The 27,992-nt window shown below is 42.1% G+C and overlaps 1 protein-coding gene and 1 pseudogene across 3 annotated transcripts in view; both read right to left on the bottom strand.

Annotated features, from left to right (window-relative positions):
* Positions 1-15,480: 15,480 nt before the first annotated feature.
* LOC144307242 (protein SET-like) lies at positions 15,481-16,443 on the bottom strand (annotated as a pseudogene).
* An 8,057-nt stretch (positions 16,444-24,500) lies between these two features.
* Positions 24,501-27,992, bottom strand: part of MARK1 (microtubule affinity regulating kinase 1) — a 116,405-nt gene continuing 112,913 nt past the window's right edge. For all 3 annotated transcript variants that reach the window (XM_077886937.1, XM_077886936.1, XM_077886935.1), the window contains one exon: positions 24,501-26,630. In XM_077886937.1, the coding sequence (XP_077743063.1) occupies positions 26,276-26,630 (355 nt within the window). In that variant the 3' untranslated portion in view covers positions 24,501-26,275. The remainder of the gene's footprint in view (positions 26,631-27,992) is intronic.

Genomic DNA, 27,992 nt, shown 5'->3' on the forward strand with positions numbered 1-27,992 from the left:
ATAATTAAATTGGGTGAATGGTAAAAATCCTCCTTACAGTAATTAGGTTAGTAAATAAAACAAAGGTTAAGGGAAGCTAGATTTGTGGATTTTTTTTTAACTAAAGTAACTATTAATTTATATATACAAAAGAAAGAGGTCTTAACAGTCCTTTTTCTGAGTATAAAACTGACTTCAGGGGTGCCTGGGTGGCTTAGTGGAGCATGCAACTCTTGGTGAGTTCTAGCCCCACACTGAGTGTTTAGAGATTACTTAAAAAAAAAACAGAACAAACAAACAAACAAAAAACTTGACTTCAGAAGCCCCTCTCCCCACAGACTGCATATCAAATACAAAGGTAAAATATGCAAGGTTTTTGTTCATACGAAATACTATTCAAATATCACATTTCCTTTTTTTTTCTTCCAAATTTTAATTTAAATCCTAGCTAGTTAACATAAAGTATAATGTTGGTTTCAGGAGTGGTTCATCACTTATATACCACACCCAGTGCTCATCACATCAAGTGCCCTCCTTAATACCCATCCCCCACCTGGCCCATCCCCCACCCACCTCCCTCCATCAACCCTCAGTTTGTTTTCTTTTTATTATTATTATTTTTTAAGATTTTATTTATCTATTCATGAGAGACACAGAGAGAGAGAGAGGCGGAGACACAGGCAGAGGGAGAAGCAGGCTCCATGCAGGGAGCCCGACGTCAGACTCGATCCTGCATCTCCAGGATCAGGCCCTGGGCCGAAAGCAGCACTAAACCGCTGAGCCACCCAGGCTGCCCTCAGTTTGTTTTCTATCATTAAGAGTCTCTGCTGGTTTGGGGGTACCTGTTAGTTAGTTAAGCAGCTGACTCTTGATTTCAGCTCAGCTCATGATCTAGGGGTCCGTGATCAAGCCCCAGGTCAGGTCTCGGTCTCAGTGTGAAGTCCGCTTGAAGATTTCTCTCCCTCTCTTTCTGCCCCTCCCACCACTCATGTGCTTTCTGTCTCTCAAATAAATGGGATAGATCTTAAAAAAAGCGGGGGGGGGGGGAGTCTCTTAGGGTTTCCCACCTTCCTCCCATATGTTCATCTGTTTTGTTTCATAAATTCCACATGAGTGAAATCCTACGATGTTTGTCTTTCTCTATTTTGCTTTGTATAAAACATAGTTCCATCCATGTCATTGCAAATGGCAAGATTTAATTCTTTTTGACAGCTGAGTAATATTCCATTGTATATATAACACCTCTTCATTATCCATTCATCAGTTTTCTTTAAAAGATTTTATTTATTTATTCATGAGAGACACAGAGAGAGAGAGAGGCAGAGACACAGGCAGAGGGAGAAGCAGGCTCCATGCAGGGAGCCCGACGTGGGACTCGATCCCGGGACTCCAGGATCATGCCCTGTGTCAAAGGCAGATGCTCAACCACTGAGCCACCCAGGTGTCCCTCCATTCATCAGTTGATGGGCTTTTGGGCTCTTTCCATAATTTGGCTATTGTTAATAATGTTGCTACAAACATTGGGGTACACATACCCCTTCAAATCTGTATTTTAAAAAATTTTATTTAAATTCAATTAATTAACGTATAATGTATTATAGGGTTCAGAGGTAGAGGTCAGTAATTCATCAGTCTTACATAATCCCCCGTGCTCATTACGTCATGTGCCCTCCTTAATGCCCATCACCAGTCACCCCATCCCCCCACTCTTCTCCCCTCCAGTGACCCTCAGTTTGTTTTCAAATCTGTATTTCTGCATCCTTTGGGTAAATACCTAGCAATGCAATTGCTGGATCATAGGGTAGCTCTATTTTTAACTTTTTGAGGAACCTCCATACCGTTTTGCAGAGTGGCTGTCCCAGTTTGCATTCCCACCAACAGTGCAAGAGGGCTCCCCTTTCTCCATCCGCATCCTTCCCAATCCCTGTTATTTCTTGTGTTGTTGATTTTAGCCATTCTGACAGGTGTGAGGTGATATCTCATTGTAGTTTTGATTTGATGGTGAGCGATGTCGAGCACCTTTTCATGCGTCTGTTGGCCATGTGTGTGTCTTCTCGGGAAAAATGTCTATCTATTCATGTCTTCAGCCCCATTTAATTGGATTATTTGTTTTTTTGGGTGTTGATTTTGATAAGTTCTTCATATATTTTGGATACTAACCCTTTATCAGCTACATCATTTGCAGATATCTTCTCCCATTCTGTAGGCTGCCTTTTATTTTTTTTTAAGATTTTATTTATTTATTCATGATAGACACACACACAGAGAGAGAGAGAGAGAGAGAGAAGCAGAGACACAGGCAGAGGGAGAAGCAGGCTCCATGCAGGGAGCCCAACATGGGACTCGATCCCGGGACTCCAGGATCACGCCCTGGGCCAAAGGCAGGCACTAAACCCCTGAGCCACCCAGGGATCCCCTGTAGGCTGCCTTTTAGTTTTGTTAATTGCTTCCTTTGTTGTACAGAAGCTTTTTATCTTGATGAAGTCCCCAAAATTCATTTTTACCTTTCAAATACCACAACATTTAGCTTGCCTGTTAAAGGAAAACACTGGAATAACTGAAAATTGATCCACAAGTAAATCTCTACAACCAGTGAGCAAGCAGGACTTGAAGAGGTGTAGTCAGAAACCATCTTTACGTTGCTTGCCATCGTCTCTTTAGAGGTTATTCAGTATGGAAAGTGCTTCCTTTGCTCCTGGGTGAGAAGTTAGGCAGTCTTTTAGGTTTTTTGATCACACAGTGGTAACAAAAAGTTCCAAGGTTGCAAACGTGGTCTTGATTTATATAATTTTATTTATTTATTTATTATTAAGTAGGGTTTATGCCCTACATGAGGCTTGAACTCGTGACCCAGAGGTCAAGAATTACATGCTCCTCTGACTGAGCCAGCCAGGTGCCCCTTGGTTTACATAATTTTAAATCTTACAATGTTCAATGCCACGTAATACTCAGAGCCTTGACCTTGAATTTTGTTTTAAAGATTTTATCCATTTATTTAGAGAGACTGTGTGCACACTTGTACACGCAAGCAGAGGGAGGGGCAGTGGGAGAGGGAGAGAGAGAGAACCTCAGGCTGGCTCCCTGCTGGACTCAATCTCAAGCTCTGGACCCGAACTGAAATCAAGAGTGAGATGCTTAACCAACTGATTGAGCCAACCAGGTGCCCCACCTTGAACTTGATTTAAAGTTCATCCCTTAAACGAACTAGGGGTGGTAGAAGGGGAGGAGGGCGGGGGGTGGGAGTGAATGGGTGACGGGCACTGGGTGTTATTCTGTATGTTAGCAAATTGAACACCAATAAAAAATAAATTAAAAAAAAATAAAGTTCATCCCTTCTCCTCCTTCAGACCTGATAGAGGCTCTGCGTGTGTGTGTGTGTGTGCGCACGTGTGCGTAAAGGGGAGTGAGGAAGCATTAAGTTTCTCTTTTGTTTCCCCCACCTAATGCCACTGAGCTCCCCAAGCTTGCAGACTGGTTCCTGACCCTTCCTAGGCCAACACAGAGAAGAGAACAGAAAAATTCCTTCCCTGGCACGTGCCCACGCTGCTGTCTCCGCCCTCTGGGCCTGGCAGGTGTTCTCCGTTCTTCCCTTAGTTCTGCAGGAGCCCCCACTGGGACCATTCTATTCTGCTTCTCCAGGCCCAGCAGGTGCCCTCTAGGCCCCCACTGCCCACTCCCTCCTCAAGCCCCAGGAGTCCTGTGGTTCGTCTCCGGCTTTCCCACCCACCGTATGCCCGTCTGGATGGCCACATGGGACAGAATGCAGCAGAGGGAATTCAGGGCTTCCAAATGACCAGAAGGGCTGGGAGAGCAGGCTATATGCTGGGCCACTTCCAGAGTAACTGCTAGAACAGAGCTGTCACTTGTGCACTGTCAAGGAGCCGGGGCAGCAGGAAGCCATCTGTGAGCTGTTGGCTGCAAGGACACCTCACCCCCCACGGGGAGCTCCGGCTCCAACCACGGACACACCCCCCACACACACCTGTCTCTGTGCCAGACACTGGTCTCTGGCACAGAAAAATCCAACACCTGCAGGATTGTGCTATCAGAACAGCAAAAATAGCAGAAACACAGCTTTCACCCCACTCTGCCTTCCAGAGCTTTCCAGGGTGCACCTGATTGTAACTTGCCAAGTTCCCTCTAGTGCTCAAAACACTCTGGAACATGGCTTCATCTCTTAGCCTCTGCCCAGGAAGAGGGGTAGAAAGGATGCTGAGTGCTAATCCACAGGAATCTTTCCTCACTGATAAAATTAGATTGCCCTCTGGAGAAGCAAAAATGCTGGAGACTTAAGGTTCATGAAAATATATTATCAGTTACTGAGTAAAAAAAAAAATCCTTACAGCTTTAAAAATAACTGCATATTTGTATTTATTTATGATAGTCACAGAGAGAGAGAGAGAGAGAGGCAGAGACACAAGCAGAGGGAGAAGCAGGCTCCATGCACCGGGAGCCCGACGTGGGATTCGATCCTGGGTCTCCAGGATCGCGCCCTGGGCCAAAGGCAGGCGCCAAACATAAATAAATAAAAATTTAAAAAAAAATTTAAAAAGGGATCCCTGGGTGGCGCAGCGGTTTGGTGCCTGCCTTTGGCCCAGGGCGTGTTCCTGGAGACCCGGGATCGAATCCCACATCAGGCTCCCGGTGCATGGAGCCTGCTTCTCCCTCTGCTTGTGTCTCTGCCTCTCTCTCTCTCTCTCTCTGTGACTATCATAAATAAATTTTAAAAAATTAAAAAAAATAACTGCATATTTGGAATAAATTGCAAGATATTTAATTGAAAACAAAGTTTCCATTTGTCGACATATAAAGACTTTGTTTTATTTTATTTTATTTTTTTAATACTTTGTTTTAATCTTTTGTAATGCATGTGTGAATTTAGAAAGAAAGAAAATAGAGGGGGATGGAATCTGTATAGACCTAAAGTTTTACGAATCCAAGTTGTTAAAAACCCTTGGTTTATTTTTACAAAAAAAGCTTAGGCTCGAGAAGAAATGTATGTCTGGGGGCACCTGGGTGGTTCCGTAGGTTAAGCATCCAACTCTTTTTAAAAAATATTTTACTTATTGGGATGCTTGGGTGGCTCAGCGGTTTAGCACCTGCTTTCAGCCCAGAGCGTGACCCTGGAGACCAGGGATTGAGTCCCACATCGGGCTCCCTGCAGGGAGCCTGCTTCTCCTTCTGCCTGTGTCTCTGCCTCTCTGTGTCTCTCATGAATAAATAAATAAAATCTTTAAAAATATATTTTACTTATTAATCATGAGAGACAGAGGGAGAGAGGCAGAGACAGAAGCAGGGTCCCCAGTGCGGACTTGATCCCAGGACCCCAGAATCACGACCTGAGCCAAAGGCAGATGCTCAACCACTGAGCCACCCAGGTACCCCAGCATCCACCTCTTGATTTCAGCTCAAGTCATGATCTCAGGGTCCTGGGATCAAGCTGCATGTCGGGCTCTGCGCTCAGTGGAGAGTCTGCCCAAGGAATCTCTCTCCTCCCTCTGCTGCTCCCCCTCTCTGCTTGTGCTCTCTTGATCTCTAAAATAAAATAAATAAATCTTTTGAAAAAAAGAAATATATCTCTGGAGCAGATAATAACTGGTTAGAAACCATGAAACAGATGTAACAAGTTTAATTTTCCAAGGACTGAACTTGAAACAGTGCAGGAATTTCAGCCATGTCTCAGTTCTTGAGCTGCTCAAGAAGGGAGGATGGTCAACCTCCACCTCTTCTAAGGTTAAAAAACATGTTTTCAAGATTATTTTTACTATTTTTATTTTTTTATTTATTTCATTTCTTTCAAGATTATTTTTAATTTGAAGTCTTCTATGTTAAATATTTTGTAATTCAAAAGGTGATAAAAATAAATGACATAACAGAAGGGAGAAATTTAACGTCTGCATTCATGTTTTATTTTATTTTATTTTATTTTTTTAAAAGATTTTATTTATTTATTCATGAGAGACACAGAGAGAGAGAGAGAGAGAGAGGCAGAGACACAAGCAGAGGGGGAAGCAGGCTCCATGCAGGGAGCCTGACGTGGGACTCGATCCCAGGACTCCAGGATCACGCCCTAGGCCAAAGGCAGGCGCTCAACTGCTGAGCCACCCGGGGATCCCCACATTCATGTTTTAAAGTATTTTCTTTAAAAATATCTACCTGTGGTTATTGTGCAGAGCCCACAGGATGCAAAATTGGGAATTTTTAAATAATTAAATTTTGGGGGGGGATTTTTTTTTTAAAGATTTTATTTATTTATTCATGAGAGACACATAGAGAGAGGCAGAGACACAGGCAGAGGGAGAAGCAGGCTCCCTGGGGGGATCCCGATGCTGAACTCGATCCCAGGACTCCGGGATCATGACCTGAGCCAAAGGCAGACTCTCAACCACTGAGCTACCCAGGAGCCCCAAAATTGGGAATTTAAGGCACATTAAAAAAAAAAAAGATTTTATCTATTTATTTATTCATGATAGACACAGGGGCAGAGACACAGCCAGAGGGAGAAGCAGGCCCCATGCAGAGACCCCGACATGGGACCCCATCCCAGGACTCCAGGATCACACCCTGGGATGAAGTCAAGTGCTTAAGCGGCTGAGCCACCCAGGCTGCCCGGCACATGACATTTTTATTTCCCTTCCGGGCTTGGGTTTCTTCACCAAAGCTAAAGAGCGATGACTCCAGGCAGATACAGCAAAAACCACGGGATCTCCCTCGAAGGATGCTACGGCTGAGATTTGGTACAATCATAAACCATTTGGTATTCATAATCTTCTATGAATAGTTTCTCTTGAATTCTGAAGTCTCTTCCGAAATTTGGCTTTCCCTTTCCCAGAGAGACCAAGTGTTCCCGGGCTGGGGCTACCGCCAGGGGCTGACTCGGGAGCCCAGCAGGTGCAGCGAGCCGGCCTGGGCCCGCCCGCGGCCCCGGTGAGTTCGCCCCCGGTTAGTCCCACACCCCAACTCCTAGGCCACCAGGGTCAAGGGCCCGGAGGCCTGGATCTTGTCGGCACCCAGTGGGTGGGCGGGCTGGGAGCACAGCCTCAGGGTGCGGCTCCGGCCGGGCTGGGGCTGGACCACTGTGCGGGATGCTCCGGGGGCCGGGATGCTCCCTCCTGTCTGCGCGCCCCCTGCGCAGGGGAAGGGGGGCAAGCACGGGGCTGAGCGCTGCGCGTTCACTGAGAGCTTGGCTCTCTTCTCCTCGCTGCCCCGCAGGAGTCGCCTTTGGGTGCCAGGCGAGCCCACACTCAGCTCGGTGACTGGCCCGGGAATGGAAGCTTCGGAGGCTGCGCACCTCCGAGAGCCTGGTCTGTCTCTGGAATGCCACTCCCTCCCCAAGGCTTCCGTGCACCTGCTGCGCCTTGACACCAGCGTAGAATAGGATTGTGTGTGCACAGATTTATATCTGCCTGATGGAGATTGGGGGTCGATTGAATCCTCCTACAACAGAGTCAGAAGTCTCCTGCGGATAATGCTTCAGGGTGACATATATGACAGTTTGAATAATCCTTCAACGCTATGGCGGAATTATATCTAATCTGGTTGCTTTTCCCCAAAAGCCACTGAAGATGGAAAATTAGTTAGCTATTTTCACTTAATAATACTGATAATAGAAAAACGTATGTGTACTGTACATTAACTGGAATTGAAATTAAAACTGAGAAAAAAAAGGAAGATATACGTGTAGATGACTAAGGCCAGAATTATGATCTTATGAGTTAAAAGAATATTTCTTTTCTTTTTTTTTTAAGATTTATTTATTTATTTATCCATGATAGACAGAGAGAGAGAGAGAGGCAGAGACAAAGGAGGAGGGAGAAGCAGGCTCCATGCCAGGAGCCCGACACGGGACTAGATCCCAGGACTCCAGGATCACGCCCTGAGCCAAAGGCAGGTGCTAAACCACTGAGCCACCCAGGGATCCCCTAAAAGAATATTTCTTTTTATTTTATTTTATTTTTTTTTATTTTTATTTTTTAAAATTTATTTGTGATAGTCACACACAGAGAAAGAGAGAGAGGCAGAGATACAGGCAGAGGGAGGAGCAGGCTCCATGCACTGGGAGCCCGACGTGGGATTCGATCCTGGGTCTCTAGGATCGCGCCCTGAGCCAAAGGCAGGCACCAAACCGCTGCGCCACCCAGGGATCCCAGAATATTTCTTTTTAAAAAGGCTTTATGGGCAGCCCAGGTGGCTCAGTGGCTTAGTGCCACCTTCAGTCCTGGGTGTGGTCTTGGAGACCCGGGATCGAGTCCCACGTCAGACTCCCTGCATGGAATGGAGCCTGCTTCTCCCTCTGCCTGTATCTGTGCCTCTCTCTCTCTCTCTCTCTATCTGTGTGTGTCTCTCATGAATAAATAAATAAAATTTAAAAAAAAAGATTTTATTTATTTATTTGGAAGAGAGAGAAAGAATGTAGGAAGAGAGGAGCAGAGGGAGAGGGACAAGCAGACTCCGCGCTGAGTGCGGAGCCTGATGCAGAGCTCGATCCCTTGACCCTGAGATCATGACCTCAGCTGAAATCAAAACAGTTAGATGCTCAACTGGCTGAGCCAGCCAGGCACCCCAAAAGAATATTTCTGACAAAATCTGAAAAACCCACATCAGTGTATATATTGCCCTTTGCCAATAGTATGCCATTCTAATAATACATAAAGAAATATATTCCAGTATGTGTGTATTTTTCCTGGAGGTATATTAAGATATCTGAATAAATGGTATTATATTGAGAAAACAGCAACACAAAACCATCGTGTCTCACATATATTGTAAAACTAAAGAAAGCATCGTTTAGACCCCTGGCGTGATAGGACAATGCTTAGCACACACGATATATGGATCAGAAGGGAAAGCTATCATATATGACTGAGAGAAGAAAAGCTGGCTGGGGCCGGGGGTGGGGTAGGAGGCAGATGATCCAAAAAGCTCTCATATTAGAAGAGGATTTAGTACAATGAAAATCTAATCAGAGACATGAAACTGTAGATTCTAAGTATATTAAGAGAAATTGGACAGTGGAAGTCTGAATAGGCTGGTCCGGCCTTATTCAGAATGCGCATATATAAATCTTGCACTTATAACTGAGTCATTGTGGGGGAGCCAGACAGTGTGAAATTCTCATTTAGTACTTTGAGGATGGAGCTGTTGAAGTATTTCTATTTATCTTCATGATGTGAACTAATAAAATGATCCCTTTTGCCAGTGGCTGAAAATAGAAGCTAAAATAGTGAGAGCTCCGAACTGTCAACCTCTGACCCCTCCAAACTGAAAACGAATGGAATCATTTAGACAGAACTTCCATGACCCAGGAGTGAGGAATTATTTCAGAGTTCTCTGGACCAAAGTAATTTCACTGTGTATCCTATGCTGTATTCTAAGAAAGAAGGCAAGAACAAATACAAATTTGAATTTTATTTAGCAGTTTTATAATAAGTGCTAATACTGGCATCGCTATTTTGGATCTGATTCTTTTACTGGCAAGTAAATAAATCAGTCATTCTGTTAAGTTTGTTATAAATCAAGAGCTTCGGAGTGATGATTACATGTGTCGTCTATGATCAAAGAAAACGAAGTGTAATTATAGTTTAACTATAGGATTAGGAATGTAAATATTGGGGTCTGGAGGTGGGATATAAAAAAGAATTTAAATATTATGGGTGTGATGTACAATTAGGACTAAATTGAAAATGACAATGAACAATTTTTAAAGATGGCTTTATTTATTTATTTGAGAGAGACAGCGAGAGAGCACAAGTAGGGGAGGGCAGAGGGAGAGGGAGAAGCAGACTTACTGCTGAGCTGGGAGCTCGATCCCAGGATCCCGGGATCATGACCTGAGCCAAAGGCAGATGCTTCACTGACTGAGCCACCCAGAGACCCCTGAATTTATTATTATTCTTAAAGATTTTATTTTTGACATAATCTCTACACACAGTGTGGGTGGGACTCAAACTCACAACCCCAAGATCAAGGGTGGCATGCTCCACCAACTGAGCCAGCCAGATGCCCCCCAAAATGGCTATGAACCTATTGTGTGTATTTCCATCTCTGTCCCTGAACCGCCCAACAAGTCACACCATCCCAGTGGCACAAAATCAGATAAACACCCCCCAGTCTTCACAGTTTGGTCTCTAATATCAATTGGGATTTAGGAATCCAGCGGATTGTATTTCTGGGACGTGTCTTGTTACCAGAAAGCGAAGGTACTTAAAAAGAAACGCACAGTTTTGTCCAAAGGCTCCATGGGCAGTTTAAGGGTGGCTTTGGCAACCTATGACATTTCAAACACCAAAAAATAACTAATGATTACAAATACCTGAAACAAATGAACTCGGCAAAAAGCTGTCAGTTCATCACAGTATTCTAATTTAAAAAAGCGTATGGTATAAAAAGTCGGTTATAAAAGACTATGTTATTTTTGGATGTCATTTTAGTATCTTTATGGAGTTTTGGCCCTGGTGGATTCATACAATATTTTAAAAGTGCAAAATTCCATAAAGTTCCAGGAAAATTTATGAAAGCATCGCATTTGGATACGAGGGATCCCATGGCATGAAATTAAGGTGTCTTTGTAGCCAGATGGAAGGATTTAAATAATCCAAGAATTTTTAAAAAGTGCAAAATCCAACGGAAGCAGTGAAGAACATTAGCCCCGAATCCGTGAGTAGGCAGCAGAAAGAAGACTTGCTCTTGGTTAAATCTAGATAATGTGAGCCAGAAGGCAAAGCACTTTTGGGGGGCGAGGGGGCGTCTGCTGTAGGGACAGGTCTTAGGGTCCCCCTGTTGTGGGTGGTAGGCCCTAAGCACGGCATCCAGGGGAGTTTGCTCTGACCTCTAGTGGATCTCTCCGGTAACACCTGGAACTAACAACCATTCCCACTTACCAACAATTTTGAAAGAAATGGTACTGCATTTTGGTGCTTTTGCTTGGGTTTATATCCATGCAGCAGGGCAGCAGGGATTAACTCACACAGACCAGAGTCTTTGATTGATAAATGCTTCATGACTTAAAGGCCGCTTGATAGACCAGACTTTTCTAGGATTGTGTCCACAAGGAGACATGAGAAAGGGGTCGCTGTTGATGAAAATGTTGGCGAGCTCGTCTTCCAGAACCCCAAGTGTGCAGCCTGCCAGGGTCAGACTTTGTCACTTGTAACATCTTTGAAGCCAGCTGCTTCTTCATCAGAGAGATGAGGGTATAAACGAAATGATTTATCAGGCCGTTACCTGTCCCTGATATTTTGAGAACACAAAGTGGACAAGGATTTAAAAATCTTTCAGTCTGGATTCATTTCTCTCTCCCCTTTTTTGAACTACAAGAAAGTATTTATTAAATCTCAAGATTAAAGAAGACTTTTTATGGTTGAGAGTGATGAAGAAATTATAAAGGAAAGACCAGTAATTCAGAAGCCACCATTAAGAGTAATAAAAGACAAACAGCACGTGAGAAATATTTTTTAAAAAATATTGTGGGCAGCCTGGGTGGCTCAGTGGCTTAGCACTGCCTTCAGCCCAGGGCATGATCCTGGAGACCTGGGATCGAGTCCCACGTTGGGCTCCCTGCAGGGAGCCCTCTGCCCTCTCCCTCTCCCGTGTCTCTGCCTCCCAATCTCTCTCTTTGTGTTTCTCATGAATAAATAAATAGAATCTTTAAAAAATATATTGTATTTATGAGAGAGAGTGTGTGTGCACAAGGTGGGGCAGAGGGAGAGAGAGAAGCAGACTCCCCATTGAGCAGAGAGCCGACCATGTGGGGCTCGATCCCAGGACCCCGAAATCATGACCTGGGCTGAAGGCGGGCGCCCAAACCACTGATCCATGCAGGTGCCCCGCAAGTAAGAAATATTGGCAACAAAGAAGAAAAACAGTAACAGCAAACTTCTATTGTATTTAGCTAGCTAACATGACTAGGGGCTTACCAAAGTGCCAGACATATTCTAAGAGCTCTACTTGGTTTCATTTCATGGATTCATTTCTTTCCATAGTTAAGTAAAATCCCTTTAACAAACAGGATCACACTTTTAAAAGAGGACAAAAGGAGACGTTACGAGGCTACCCCAAGGTATACAAATTTGGGGTCACCTATCTTGAAAGAACATCAAAAGAGGCCCACTAGGCGAACCTGCGGACATTGAGTGATAGATTCTGATTGTAGGAAACAACCGTAACTCTTGAGAATATATATGTCCACTCACATTGTCGTGCAACCAGTCTCCGGATGCTCTTCATTGTACAAAAGTGGAAATCTGTGCCCATTTAAACACCAACTCTCAACTTCCCCTGCCTCCAGCCCCCAGCCCACATCCATCCTACTTTGCGTCTCTACAAAATTGACTACGAGCTACATCACTGAAATGGAATCTTCCAGGTTTTTTTTTTTTTTTTTGTATTTTTCTTTTTTTGTGACTGGCTTGTTTCAGTTGGCACGATGTCCTTCAAGCTTCGTCCGTGTTTCCTCCTCTGGAAGGCTACTGTTCCAATGTACGCGTGTAGCAAGTTTTGTTCATCCGTTCACCTGTCAACGGACATGCCCACATTTCGACTCCTGTGACTCTTGGCTGCCATGAGCTTGGATGTGCAAGTGCCTGTTCTGGTCTCTGCTTTCAGCTCTTTTGAGTATGTATATCCTTTGGGGTGGGACTGCTGGATCACGTGGGGGTCCTTCTCTCTTTTCTCTCCCTCACCAGCTTTATTAAAGTACAATCGACAAACCCAATTTAACACACACACATATATACATATACATATATATATATTTAAAGATCTTATTTATTTATTTATTTATTTTTATTTTTTTTTAAAGATCTTATTTATTTATTTGAGACAGTCAGGGAAGAGCAGAGAGAGAGGGACAGTCTCCCCGCTGAGCGTGGAGCCCGACTGGGGGGTCCTCCATCCCATAACCCAAGACCATGACCTGAGCAGAAACAGAGTCAGATAGGTCCTTAACCAACACACCAATCAGGTGCCCCCAATTGTAACATAAAGTGTACGACATGATGATTTGATATATGCGTATTTGTTCTTTGGATTTGACTTTTTTCCTTTTTTTTTTTTTTTTTTTTAAGGTTTCACAGGTAAGTGGTGCGGTGCTGTAAGACTCCCGGCCGCTGCTGCGGGCCCAGCTCTCTGACTCAGACTGCATCATGCTGCTGAGACAGGCCACCCTCCCTCCTGACCCCTCTCTTCTCTGAGAGCTCCCCTTTCTGGGGGGACGCCCCCGGATGCAGCCTGGGCCCCCGCTGTCCAAGCCGAGCTCAGTCCAAATCCAGCGCCGTGGGGGCTGCCCCTGTGCTCCTGCCTGTCCCTCCATCGGGCCGGATCCTCAAGCTCACTCTAGCTACACGCAGAATTTTCCCACGGAAACAGACTGGGGGACACTCAGCAAAATAGTAACAGTAGTTTCTGGATGGCGACGTGTAATTTTGTGTGTGTGGCGTATCCATGTTTTTTTTAAAAAATCGAGATATAATAGGCATAGTATTACTTTCAGGTACACGACGTCAGGATTCAATATTTATATATAGTGTGAAATGATCACCGCAGGAAGTCCAGCTAAAATCCATCACACACAGGGTCACACTTTCCTGTGATGAGAACTCGAAGATCTCTTAGGAACTTTCAAGTACACAGTGTTGTTAACTATAGTCACCGCGCTGTAGACTGTCTCCATGGCTTACATGTTAGAACTGGAAGTTTGTACCCAGGTTAATACATCTTCACCCCTATCCCTCCCACCTGGCAACCACCAATCTGGTCTATGAGCTATTTTTATCTTTTTTTAGATTCCACAAGTGAGATCATATGGTATTTGTCTTATTTATTTATTTATTTATTTATTTTTATGTTTATTTTTAAAAGATTTTATTTATTCATGAGACACACACACACACACAGATAGAGAGAGAGAGAGAGAGAGAGAGGCAGAGACACAGGCAGAGGGAGAAGCAGGCTCCATGCAAGGAGCCTGATGTGGGACTCGATCCCAGGTCCCCAGGATCACGGCCTGGGCTGAAGGCAGTGCTAAACTGCTGAGCCACCCAGGCTGCTCATTTTTTTTCTTTTTTAAAGATTTTATTTTATTTTTTATTTTTATTTTTTTAAAAGCTTTTTTTAAAAATTTTTATTTATTTATGATAGTCACACAGAGAGAGAGAAAGAGGCAGAGACACAGGCAGAGGGAGAAGCAGGCTCCATGGACCGGGAGCCCGACGTGGGATTTGATCCCGGGTCTCCAGGATCGCGCCCTGTGCCAAAGGCAGGCGCTAAACCGCTGCACCACCCAGGGATCCCTAAAGATTTTATTTGACAGGGAGAGAGGATACGAGTTCACAAGCAAGGGGAGCTAAGGAGGGAGGAGCAGGCTCCCCGCTGAGCACGCTCAATCCCAGGACCCTGGGATCATGACCTGAGCCGAAGGCAGTTGCTCAACTGCCTGAGCCACCCAGGCGCCCCGGTGTGTGTCTTTCTGACTTATTTCACACTATTTACACCCCCATTTTCTTTATCCACTCATCCACTGTGGATATTGAGGTTGCAACCTTGTCTTGGCCATTGTGAATAAAGCTGCAATGAACATGTGGGTGCAGATACCTTTTCGAGTTAGTGTTTTTGGTTTCCTTTGGATAAATACCCAGGAGTGGAATCGCTGGATCGTAAGGTAGTCCTATTTTTAATTTTTTGAGGAACCTCCATACTGTTTTCCACAGAAGCTGCACCAGTTTACATTCCCACCGTCAGTGCACAAGGGCTCCTTTGCCTCCGCGTCCTGGCCGGCGTTTGATGTCCTCCTGATAACAGCCATTCCAAGCAGGTGTGAGCTGAAATGTCACTGTGGTGTTGCATTTCCCCGATGAATAGTGGTATTAAGTACGTTTTCATGTACCTGTGCCCCATTTGTATGTCTTCTTTGGAAGGATGTCTATTCGGATCTTTTGCCCATTCCTTTTTTTTTTTTTTTTTCCATCATTAGGAGAGTTTTATTTTAAAAGTGTCACCTTAAACTGCAAGGATGTCCGTTAAACATCACAATTAAACATGCCAAAGAAGAAGCGATGTTATCAAAATGCCCACTTAACCCCCCAAACATCCTCAAACCCACCCTTTGCTGACCTTCTGTAACCCCATTTTTTAAAGTTTTTTTTCTTTTTTTAAACAAAAAGTAGACAGGTACATGTTGGTAAATGCTAACTGTCCATATTCACATAGAGACACAGTGTAATCTCTGAGCCCAATATACAGAGAAAGGAGGGAAAAAGCTAGAATTCTATGCACTACTACACAGGGGCCTGGCATCCTCCAGCTTCCGGCAGAGCTAAGGGAGCAGAAGGTTTTTCTTTTTTCACACAGAGCACGGTGGTGTTGATTCTATAAAGTTTTTGTTGAGACAGGAAGGAATAAAAATGAATTTGGAACAGAAAGGGGTAGAGATTCTTTTCCTGCTGTATTCTGCTCAAAGTATTTCCCCCAAAATAAGTTGAGAACCATGGTATAAAGGGAGAGAAAAGAGACTTCAAAAAACAGGGCGAATGAGCACAAGAGGAGGGGAAAAAAAAGACGCAACTTGCTCCTAGGGACTGGAGAAAATTAAAAAAGGAAGGTTGGAATCCATCAATGTTCCATTAGTCATCTTCTCCTTCATCCTCCTCTCCTTCCTCCCCCCCATCATCATCTTCTTCACCTACATCCTCATCTCCTTCTTCATCAATATCTTCCAGTCCTTCTTCATCATCATCATCATCATCTTCTCCTTCTCCATCATCCATATCAGGAACCAAGTACCTACTGTAATGGATTTGGCCAAATATCATCTTTGATGACGTCTCCTAACTCATCTGCACCTGCATCGGAATGGGCAGTAAAGCAGGAAAGCAGCTCTCTGGTTCCTCGTGCTGTCTCTTCCTGCTGGCTTTATTCTGCGTTTGACTTGAACGTTTCGTCAAATCCATTCCAGATTTCCATTTGATTTCAGTGGGCTTTGAAGATGGATCACCACTCTCATGATGAAATTCTTTGGAGAGAACTTTATTTTCGAAGTGAGGGTTTTTATCAAAATAAAAATCTATTCTGTAACCTGATTTAATATCTTCAAATTCTGTCACTTGGACTCTTGTCAAATAACGCAGGGCCTCTTCATCCTCCTCCCCCAGCAGTGCAGACTTGTGGATGATTGACAAATGTTGTTGCCCAAAAATTGGGGATTTTGGCGATCAATTCTGACCTCTTCTGAAAAAATGGTTGGCGGAGTTTGTTTTATTTCTGTTCTACTTTCAAAATCTCCTCACTGGCTTGTTCATTAAGTGTGTCTATTTCATTTTGTACTTCATCAATATGTTCAATTGCTTCTTGCTGTTCTTTTTCTCCCTTCGGCAAGTGCTGAGAGGTTGACGTCTCCTCTGGCTTGGGGGCCAGAGGCAGCCTCAGTTTCTTCATTTGAGGTGTAAGCAAGGACTGGCGCTTGGGGGCCATGCTGTGAGGAAACTCCATGAAACCAGGAAAGGGGCACGTCAGGAGGAAGCTCTGATTACTGGGTTTTGCCCATTTCTTAATCGGATCTTTTTTTTTTTTTTTTTTTTTTTACTACTGAGTTTATGTCTTTATATATTTTGGATGTTAGCCCCTTATTAGATATAATTTGCAAATGTTTTCTCCCATTCTGTCGGTTGCCTTGTCACTTTGTTAATGCTTTCCTCTGCTGAGTTGAAGCTTTTTAGTTTCATGTCCTCCTTGTTTATTTTTGCTTTTGTTGTCAATTCCGAAAAGTTGTCACCAAGACCTAGGTCAAGGAGCTTACTGCTTTTTCTAGTTTTATGATTTCAGGTCTTAAAAGCTGGGGTTCCAGGTGTGGTTTTCAAACTCTTTGCCTCTTAGGGAGAAGCTGCAAGTGGATTTTTTTCTGACCGTGGGCTGCAGAGCAGGGGGTGGGGTGCCTCGCATCCCCTTTTCTGCCCCATGTGTAGGAGTCACTCAGCTGGGTTTTGGTTTTCCTTCAGAGGGAACTGCTCTTGTGTGTAGTTGCAGATTCTGGGAGTCAGAGGGAGCACTTGAGTGCAGCAGCCTCCCACCTTGCCATCCTGAGCCAGGCCCAGCTTTATTTTCTAAATACTCATTGAACCGGTCATTTTTATAAGAAAAGGAAGAAAACATTTTACCATTTCTTTAAACAGGAGAAGCATAAAGATTATTTTTACTACCCTCCTGTATTATTTTATGACTCCTGGATGGAAAAATCAGTCAAGGGCACAGAAGAGTTCAAAGGATGACATTTCCGAATTGCTCTAAGTGTCCTTTGCAAAACTGAACCAGACGAAGAGGCAGCGACAGACAAAACAGTAAATACTGATGTCTAGAAAATTCTTTGACATGGGAAGGAAAACGAAATATAATTATGAACAATAAGCATGGATTCGCTAAGAAAAACATTATAGTAGGTAACCCTTCCCTCCTTCTCCTTCCGTTTTTGATATTATTGAGTATCATGCAAAGCATTATCTGATTTAAACGAAATATTTGGCAAAGTCAAAACACGGGACGAGTGAACTCCATGATAACACACTTGTCCGACTCATAACTGGCTAAAGGACCTAGAGGCAGATTCATCAACTGTCCACATACTCCTGCTTCAAGCCCCTCCTGCTGCAGGATGGCGCTGCCGGGGTGGGGGGTGAGGGTGGGCTTTACAACAATGATCCTCTGCTCTTGTGTCTGGCCCTGTGAATATTTAGGGCAGGCTGGCCTTGTCCCCATTGCTGTTGAGGCAGCAGGGCATGACCAGTTTGGGGAGCCAGCCGATAGGAGATTCAGCGTCAGAGCAGCCCTTCCTATGCACGGTATTTTGATTTTTGGACTGTTTGTTTTCAGTTACCCTAGGCATGGATAACAATAATTGTACAAACCAGAGTTGAAAAATTTGTCCCAAGTGGGTATAATGATATCAAACTGAATACCTCCTGTAGAAGAATTTAACGATGGCATAAAGAAAAAATAATCAACTTGACAAAACTCAGGTTCCACTTTGATCATAGTAGCTTTTTGAGAATCTGTCAGGAACTTGGCCTTGTTTATATATGAAAAGATGCGAGTCAGACATAAAACGTTCAAGGAAATTTGATTTCTCACAAACGTTAAACAGGTGGGGGTTTCTATTGTTTTTACCTGTTTTACAACTTTCATGGCACCAACTAGATTAAAATACAACTTACCCGAAAAATGATCTGAAACTAGTGTTTCTCAAAAGTCAGTTTTTTTTTCAACTTCATATTTCGGCTTTTCAAAGTGAATATCGCTAAACTTTCTTTTAAAACTACTTTTCCTTAGAAAAATAACAATCAAGATTGAAACATTTCCCCAAATTTGGTGTGTATTTTAAACATGTTAGCATCCAAACCACTGAATGTAAGCCGAGTGAGCTGCAATGATTTAGGAAATTTTATAGAATGTGTCCATTTGCAGTGATCATATGGTAGAGCTGTCATTACTGGGTAGAAATTTTCCTTGTTCTTACATATGATTCCATATGTACAAGTGGGTTTTGGGGCTTATTGTCATAATATGCAGCATATGCTAAGAGCCTTGGAAAAAGTTGAAGTATGTACTAGCTCTATTTTTTTAAAATTTATTTATTGGTGTTCAATTTGCCAACATATAGAATAACACCCAGTGCTTAGCTGTATTTTTTTTGAAATGCACTTTTCCCCCCCAGATAATCCACTCTCATCGTGTTTTCTTCTTTCACGTACCTCTTATTTTATACTCATGAAACTGTACTGTGGTGGGGAGCCTGGGTGGCTTAGTTGGTTGAGCCTCCCACTCTTGATTTCGACTTAGGTCATCATCTCAGGGTCCTGGGATCGAGCCCAAAGTCCAGCTCCATGTTCAGCAGGGAGTCTGTTTCTCCCTCTGCCTCTCCCCCTGCTCATACTGCTTTCCCTCTCTTATAAATGTTTTTAAAATGTGTTCAGTTATATACACAGAAAATGCAAATGATGATAGAGGCCCATGACATGAGTTAAGAAAACCATTTAACTTTTATAGTGCTGACTTTACAAAAAATTATGTCATGTAGACAAGTGTCTATAAAAATACATAATCTAAGTTTTGAGAATAATTCAGAATATTTAGAAGAAGAAAAATATTAAATGATATACTCTCATAAGGAAGAGACTCCATTTTTCATGTTTCCAAACCCACAGACACAGGGTTTATGATTTTCATATTCGAAAACATCTACAAATTTACTTTCTATTCCCCAACCTAAGTAGTAATCATTGAACTGTGATTATATATTCTTTATTTCATTTACTGATCACATCTTTGCTGGTAAAATACCCAAATAAGCATTTACCAGCTTCTTACTCAGGTTACACGTTGTTATCTCCTACCTACAGGACAGCTCCATTCTGAGCCTCTGAACCTCAGCTGGCATCTAAGTTATTGTGCTGAGTTGCGATTTATTGACCTGTGAAATAGAGTGGTTAAGCTTGATGATCTTTAGTCTATGACTTCAGGATTTTTAAGCCTGAAAGCAAACATTATTTTACCTCTAAACCAGGTAGCTCGCCATTCTTTGACCCTTTTAACTTGTGTCTTTATATTTCAAGTAGGTTTTTCTTAATTAGCACAGAGCTCTTTTTTTTTTTCTTTAAATAAAATTTGACAATTCCAGCCTTTTAGTTGGGGCTTGTGGTTGGGGTGGGGGCCAGAGGGGGAGGGAGAGAGAATCCTAAGCAGGCTCCATGCCCAGCACCAAACCCAATATGGGGCTCGATTCCATAACCCTGAGATCATGACTGGAGCTGAAATCAGAAGTTGGACACTCAACTGAGCCAGCTGGGCACCCCTAGGCCATTTATATTTAATGTAATTATTGATATGGTTGGGTTTAAAGCCTCCACTTGCTGTTTGTTTTCTATTTTCCCATCTGTTGTTTTGTTCCATTTGTTTTTCTGTCTTTTGTTCTTTAATTCTAGTTTATCTCCTCTGTATTTCATTAGCTGTAACTCTGTTATGTATTTTCAGTGTTTTTTCAAATGTTTATAGTGTACATCTTTAACTTATTAAAATCTATGCTGAAGTGGTATTTTACCACTATATATAAGGTATAAGAACCTTGCAAAAATCTTCAGATCTTTGTGCTACATTTTCATGTAAGTTTTAATTCTCTGTTACAAATCCTACAACAACATCGTTACTATTTTTGCTCTAAACATAGTTGTTAATTTGGCTCTCCTTTTGTTCCTTTATGTAGATGCAGATCCCCATCTGGTATATTTTTCCATCTGCTTGAAGGACTTCCTTTAACATTTCTTATAGCATCAAGTTGGTTGGTGATGCATTTTTTTAGCTTTTGTGTGTCTGAAAGTATTTATTTCATGTTTGTTTTTGAAAAATATCGTATCTGAGTAGAGAATTCTGGTTTGACAGTTTTATTTTCTCCAGTACTTGTTGTTTCACATTGTTTCTGATAAGAAGTCTGCTGTCATTCTTCTCTTTGTTCCTCTTTCCATAATAGGTCTTTTTTTCTGTGACTGATTTTAAACTGTTTTATCACAGATTTTTAAATTTTACTTTGATTTTTTAAAAAATATATTTATTTGAGAGAGAGAGAGAGAGAACAGAAGAGGGGCAGGGCAGGGGGAGGAACAGAGGCAGAGGGAGAAGCAGACTCCCCACTGAGCAGGGAGCTGACACGGGGCTCCATCCCAGGACCCCGAGATCACAACCTGAGCCAAAGGCAGATGCTTAACCAACTGAACCATGCAGGTGCCCCTATTTTATCATTAATTTAAAAGTGATTAAATTTAACATGCCTTAATACCATTTTCTTCCTGTTTCTTGAAACCGGAATTTGCTAAATATTATGGGTTGCTGATTTATAGTTTCTAGGAAATTGAGAAACATTCTAGCCATTGTATCTTCAAGTGCCCCTTCCCACCTCAACTTTCTCAGACACTCTGCAAACACTGGGCTGCTTGAAACTGCCCTTTAGCACATTTGATGCACTGCTCATCTTTTTGCAGTTGGTTTTTTTGTTTCATTTTGGATAGTTTATATCACTATATGTCTTCAAGTTCACTATCTTTTCTTCTGCAATGTCTCATCTGATTCCATCCAGTGTATTTTTCTTCTCAGAAATTGCAGTTTTCATTTCAAGATTGTCAGAATTGTGCTATTTTATACCACTCATATCTCTTTTTTCCAGCTTTCTGAACATAAGAAATATAGTTATTACAATATATTCTTGTCTACTATATCCTTATCTACTAATTCTACCACCTTTGCCATTTCTGGTGTCAAATGAACTTTTCTCCTCATTAAGGGTTGTACTTCCCCTCATATTTGCATGCAGGAAATCTTTTGAATGGATGCTACTAGATATTGCGCATATTACCATGTTGGTGAATGCACATTCTGTATTCCTCTTAATACTCTCAAACTTTGTTCTGAGACACAGTTGAGCTACTCAGTTATCCTTCTGAGTAAGTTTTGTCATGCAGGACCCAAACAGTTTCCACTACTGAGGCAAAACTTCTGAATACTCTACCCACTGACCCATGAGTTTTTTTCACTAAGACTGGTTGGAAAGGGCACTACTGCTATATGCTTCAATTGTTCTAATACTTCCAAGTGGCTAGAAGAAAACTAGCCTATGCAGTTTTCTCACATGCTTGATCTCTGCAGATCTTTAAGGTTTTTATAAAGCTCTCCCCCTTCCAGACTCTAGCTTTCTCAATGTTCCTGGTCTCTCAGCTCTGGCTTTTTAAAAATTTTTAAATAGGTCTCATTTATTTGTTTGAGAGGGGGAGCGAGAGAGTACAAGAGCAAGGGGAGGGAGAAGCAGGCTCTCCTCTGAGCAGGGAGCCAGATATGGGGCTCAATCCCAGCATCCTGGGATCATGATTTGATGACTGCCTTCATGACTGAAGGCAGACGCTTAACTGACTGAGCCACCCAGGTGCCCCAGCTCTAGCTCCTTAAGGAAGGTGAATGCTAGGTTCCACTTGGGTCCCCTCTCCCTGTGCCACAGCCTGGAAACTCTCTCAAGGGAAATAGCTGGAACAACCATAGGGTTCACTTCATCTGCTTCTTCACAGGATTCACTGTCCTTCCTTGACTGATAGCCAATGTCCTGAGAACATTTCATCAAAATGGAAACACTGTATGCATCTGTTGTTTCATATACTTTGTCCCTTTTTTGTTTGAGGTGAAGGGTGACTCTGGTGCTTGTTACCAATGTTGGATGAAAGTTGAAGTCTTGGGGATCCCTGGGTGGCTCAGTGGTTTAGCGCCTGCCTTTGGCCCAGGGCGTGGTCCTGGAGTCCCGGGAATTGAGTCCCACATCAGGCTTCCTGCATGGGGCCTGCTTCTCCCTCTGCCTGTGTCTCTGCCCCCTTCTCTCTCTGTGTGTCTCTCATGAATAAATAAAATCTTAAAAAAAAAAAAGAGAGAAAGTGGAAGTCTTGATATGCAGGCTGAAACTTGAATCACATGCCGGGAAGCTCTCCCTGCCACCCACTCATCCTTTTATAGTACACATCCTACTCCTGCTATCTTCTTGATACATCTTTTGAGATGTCTCTCAAATATTCTACTTTCACCCTTTCTGACCCTGAAGAGATCTCTGACAAGATCTTCCTGGCTCTAGCATTCAACCAGCCCACAAATTCCTATTCTTTCTGTTTTTTACTGCTCTTTTCCCAGAACCTAGAATCTGGTGGCCCTTAACAAAGCTGGTCCTCAACAAAGTTGATAAATTAATGAATTGCTTTTCTTTAAGACACAATTTAATAGTATCTTTTTTGGCTTGAAAGGCCTCTCTATTGCTCCCCTCTAACCATAAGTAAAGTCCAAGCTGAGGCTGCTGATCTGTGCTTTAACATAACCTGGTATTTTTTTTTTAAGATTTTTATTTATTCATGACAGAGAAGGGGGGGCGCAGAGACACAGGCAGAGGGAGAAGCAGGCTCCATGCAAGGAGCCCGATGTGGGACTCAATCCCGGGACCCCAGGATCACACCCTGAGCTGAAGGCGGATGCTCAACCACTGAGCCACCCAGGCATCCCCAAACCTGGTATTCATCAACCTATGTGAATGCTACCATTCACAGAATAAGTGTTTAAAAAATTATTTATTTATTTAAATAAACTGTACCCCCAATGTGGGGCTTGAACTCATGACCCCGTTGTGAAGAGTCTCATGCTCCACTGACTGAGCCAGCAAGGTGCCCTGCTAAGTGGTTTGTTTTTAACATATGTCTTACAGCCACTACTAGCTGCAAACCTTTTCTCACACGTTCCTTCCTGAAAGATCTTTTCCATCCTGCCTCTTAAATTTTATCCATCTTCAAAATCCTCAAAAGGACTTTCTTTCTCCCCCTTATGCAAAACTCACCTTTCCTTGAATTCCTATGGCATTTGTTGTCTGTGCTTGTTTGAGCACTTTCATTGTTCCTATCAGGGTGTGCATTTTTGGTTTTGTGTGTTTTACACTTTGTCTTTCCAAAATGGACCAAAATCTTGGGAGAAGCAGGAACTACCTTTACAATTCTTTCATCGATCTTAAGACACAGTGGGTACTGCAATTAACTTAAAAAGAAAGGCAAAGACCATTTTGATTAATGGATATATATTCTAATGGGCTCACTTACAGTAAATTGGTGTCTCATGCATCACATTGTTTTTGTTGCCCACATTGTGAAATGAATGATCCTGTTGGTGAAAAGCACTTTACCAAAGGTCTTTTTTAAAAAGTAAATTTTACTTCCAACGTGGAGCTTGAATTCATGGTCTTGAGATTAAGAGTTGCATGCTCCACCAATTGAGCCAGTCAGATGCCCCACAGTTTTTTTTCAGGTTTAAAATCAAATCCTACCTGAGACAATATTACTGGGTCAAGGTTCTAGAGTATATTTCATCCTATTATTTGTCAAATTTTTATTTATCAAATTAAATACTGTATCCCAGCCTCTATAAAATAATTAATTTGATATTAGGGATGTTATGTCAAATAATATTTAAACAGAAACCAAGGAAACCCTGATATCACATAGCCAGTGAATATAACTGGTATTTATTTATGCAAACGTATTGTAAAATTCCTCTAAACCTTCAAAAAAATAGCTATTTGTCATATAAAATGGGAAAATCTGAAGCGAATATCAAGATTTCATTTTCAGTTCATAAAAAAATACTGAAGTAAAATTCCTTGCTACAAACATACAAGAGTTAACTAGAGTGAGAAAATGTAAAACAAAACAAAAACAAAAACAAAAAAACAAAACAAAACAAAAAACCCAAAAAACAATCCCCATCCCCATCAGTTTGCTACATTGGAAAAAGCATGATGGCTATTTTTTTTTTTTTTTAAGTGTTTTGAGGATAGGAATTCCTATAAAAGAGCCAATTTTTCTCGTCATAATGACATTTTGGAAACCTACATAGCTTCACCCCCTACTAAATTTAACACATGAAACAAACTCCCCGTACAGAATACTTTTGTGCTAGAAAACAGGTAATTCACATTCTGATAAAGAGCAGAAGACAAGTGCTTTATTATGAGAACTGTTCAAGTAAAATTTCAGTGTGCACCAGTGAAAGTGAATAAAGATTTGCATCAATTTTTCTGAATAAACACCAGGTTAAAAGGGGGCTACACAGTTTTTTTTTTTTTTCCAAACACCATCCTTTGCTAAGGCAAAAATACACTTCATTTTAGAACAGAACCGTTACAGAAGAAAGCTACGTCACAGTACAGTACAGAATGTAAAATCCACCCTAGTCCGGAAGCCACTGTGGAATGGCACGTCACCTACACGCAGAGCTTTCTCATGTAGGTCAGAATTACAGTATTTATCACAGCTTTATTCTCCTTTAAACTGATAAAATTTGAACACACTTTCTATTTCTCAGGAGTGTGCAGATGGGGCCCATATGTTGATATTACAGTAATTACAACATTAAGTAACATTGCACAGTCAACCTCCAAGGCTAATTCAGTAAAAAATAACAAGTATTAAAATGTACCTTTACTAGTGGTTTTACATCGCATAGATCACTGATCATGAAAGAAAAGGAGGCGAATGCCCAATTACAAAGCTGCACGGTATAGGCGTAACGATGTAGAATAAATACAAGAAAATCTGGCAAAGTATTAAAAACAAACAGGCTACATGGGAACAAACTGAAGGACCACATAAGCATAAATCAATGATACACTGCTATAAATAGTAGGTTTTGCTCAAAAGCCTCCTAAGTACTTACAGGTATTACCGTGTCGGGGGTGGATGAAGAGGACAGCAGGAGAATGGGTGAATGTTCCCAATGCCAGTTAGTTCCTGAGGTGGCATTATGTCTTAACTGGATGCATTGATCAACACTGTGAAGATGAGTTTGTGCTACGAGACAGTCCCCATATTATCATGTTTCCAGAATGACACTGCGGGATTCGGAAGGCAGCAAACCTAAGTGACAGTTTACATTTATAATAGCCAGATGAAGTATTGATTCTTTTTAATTTTGCTGCTACATTTAGCAGTGGGCCAGAAAACACTTTAAAGTTTAAAAGAAATTTGGTACAGGTTGAACTTTTTCCCCAGTACTTCTTAGCTAGCTCAAGGCAAACCTATTTATTATTATTTTCATGTAATTTATTTTAAAAACTCTAAGTGCCAACACTGTAAACATTTTGTATTTTCTCAACTAAACCTTGTCTGAGAACAAGGATAAGAGCAAAGATAAGCAGGAATAATTCTGTGTATATGAATAATAATTCAGATCTATTTATCAGCTTCTGGTTTAAATTTAAATATGGTTTAAAAATAATTTTTAAAAGTCCATGCTACAATTTTAAAGACTATTTCTGTGCACTTTTAATTCTGGACACAATTTTCAAAATTGCATGATGGAGGTAAGAAGTTAAAAAACCCACCAGGATGTAAATAACAGGAAGAACATTTCCAACTGAGAGCATCAAACATACATTTATGTGCAGAAATCTCGACAACTATACAAGTTTTTTAAGCAATCATCTGTTTTATTATACAACTCTATGAACAGAAAATGAACAGAAATCCACAATATACTTACCTGTACATGGGAACCTACTTTTTTAGCTACAGGTATTTACTATACTTCATACTGACTTTAATTGTACAGTTCGTGACTATGTATATCCTTATTGCGTTAAGGGCAGATTCTACGCGGGGAGATCCACAGGCCAATCGCGCTAGGCATCACCAATACATTCAAAAACTGTACCTCGTCTGTGAACGTATCTTCCCTGATCCTGTACGTCTGAGTTTCTTTACAGCTTAAGCTCATTTGCTATTTTAGATGCAATGTTCTTAAAGGCGATCGACGTCCCTGAGATCCGCTTGAAGCGGACCCCGTTCAGTGACAGTCGTGGCAACTTGCAGACTTCCATCTCCCACTGCACGAGGCTGTCCTGCCGAGCATCTCCGTGGACACAGAAAAGCAGAAACCTCTCTTTTTGTTCATAATCACAGTTATTTGCATCTAACACTTTCCGGATTTCTCGCATCATGTCATTGGGGTCCATTGAACTAGTGGTCTTCATACTCCACGTGAATCGCAAAGAACGTGGCTTAGAATCTTTGCCCTCTTCCTTGTCTCTTTCTTTTGGTTCCCCTGATGTACTTCTAGAAGAAGAGGGCAGAGGGAGAGAACGGAAACAAAAATCCCATTCAGCCAAGAAGTCAAAGCGCACACGAAATCTTTTTTTTTTTTAATATAGATTTATTTTTTATTGGTGTTCAATTTGCCAACATATAGAGCGCACATGAATCTAAGGGGTCATCATTCAGTGCCTAATGGAACTACCCCCTTTACAGACTACCTTCAGGTAGGTACAAACGCTTGCGTCCTCTGGCTTTCACACAAACACACCCCAGGACACCACCTGCTTTGGTTTTGCTTGTGGGAAACAAGTTTACAGCTGAAAGTGAAGAACTTAACGCTTTGTCAGTTCCTTCCATAGTTCTCTGTTTAGGCTGCAAAAGTAGCTTCTCCATTTTTCTGTACATTTACAGAAACAAACTGCTAGCATTCTACTTGTACACATCTTTAAAAATATGAATTTCCTTTTCTTCTACCATTTTTGGGTAGGAAAAAGACTGGGGACAAGGACAGTGGTAATGGCTACAGAGGGATCATTGACATCTGATGACGCCGACAAAGGACGTTGTATTGCAATGGAGGTGAAGACGTCAGGTCGTACCACACGTGGAAGTGTAGACGGCAGGCCCTCTCATGCTTTCAGCATTTCGCTGAAGACATCCTTCAAGTAGTCTCCGAGGTTCCACGTGACTGCACTCCCACTCCTACCTCCAACCCTTCATCTCGTATTATCTTCGCCCCTGCTCACTCCTCTCCAGCCACCCTGGCCTCCACACTGTTCCTTGAACTTATGGGGTGTGTTCTTGCCCCCAGGCTTTCCCCTCAGGGAGCTACATGGCTAACTCCTTTACCTCTTTCAAATCTCTGCTCCCTTTCTGTGTGTGGTCTACCCCGAGCACCCCAGTACACCCCCAGCTTCTCCCCTGGAATGGCCATCCCCCCTGACCCTGCTCTATTTTTCCTCTATGGCACTCGCTATATTCTAATATATTTTTCTAACATACCACTTAATTCAAGTACGTATTATGTTCATTATTTGCTGTCTGACTCTACCCACTAGACTGTAAATTCCAGGAGAGCAAGAGGTTTGTCTGTTTTGCTCACTGATCTCTCTCAGGCCTCTAGAACTGTGCTGGGCACACGGGAGCTGATGGACACATGTTTGTTAAGTGAATCGATCTTATTAAATTGTCTTGATGGTAGGTCTCCCATAAACAGTATAGAACCAGAAAACCTATTTCAAATAATCGCAGAAAGGTAAAATAGATTATTTGTGATTCAGAAGACCCTGGAAAATTGTGGAGCAATTTTCCATATATAGATGTTGCAATTTTAACTTGTGAATCTATCTCACTTATTTAAAAGAAAAAAAAATGATATACTTT

Source organism: Canis aureus, chromosome 38 (assembly GCF_053574225.1).
Source record: "Canis aureus isolate CA01 chromosome 38, VMU_Caureus_v.1.0, whole genome shotgun sequence".
Lineage (NCBI taxonomy): Eukaryota > Metazoa > Chordata > Mammalia > Carnivora > Canidae > Canis > Canis aureus.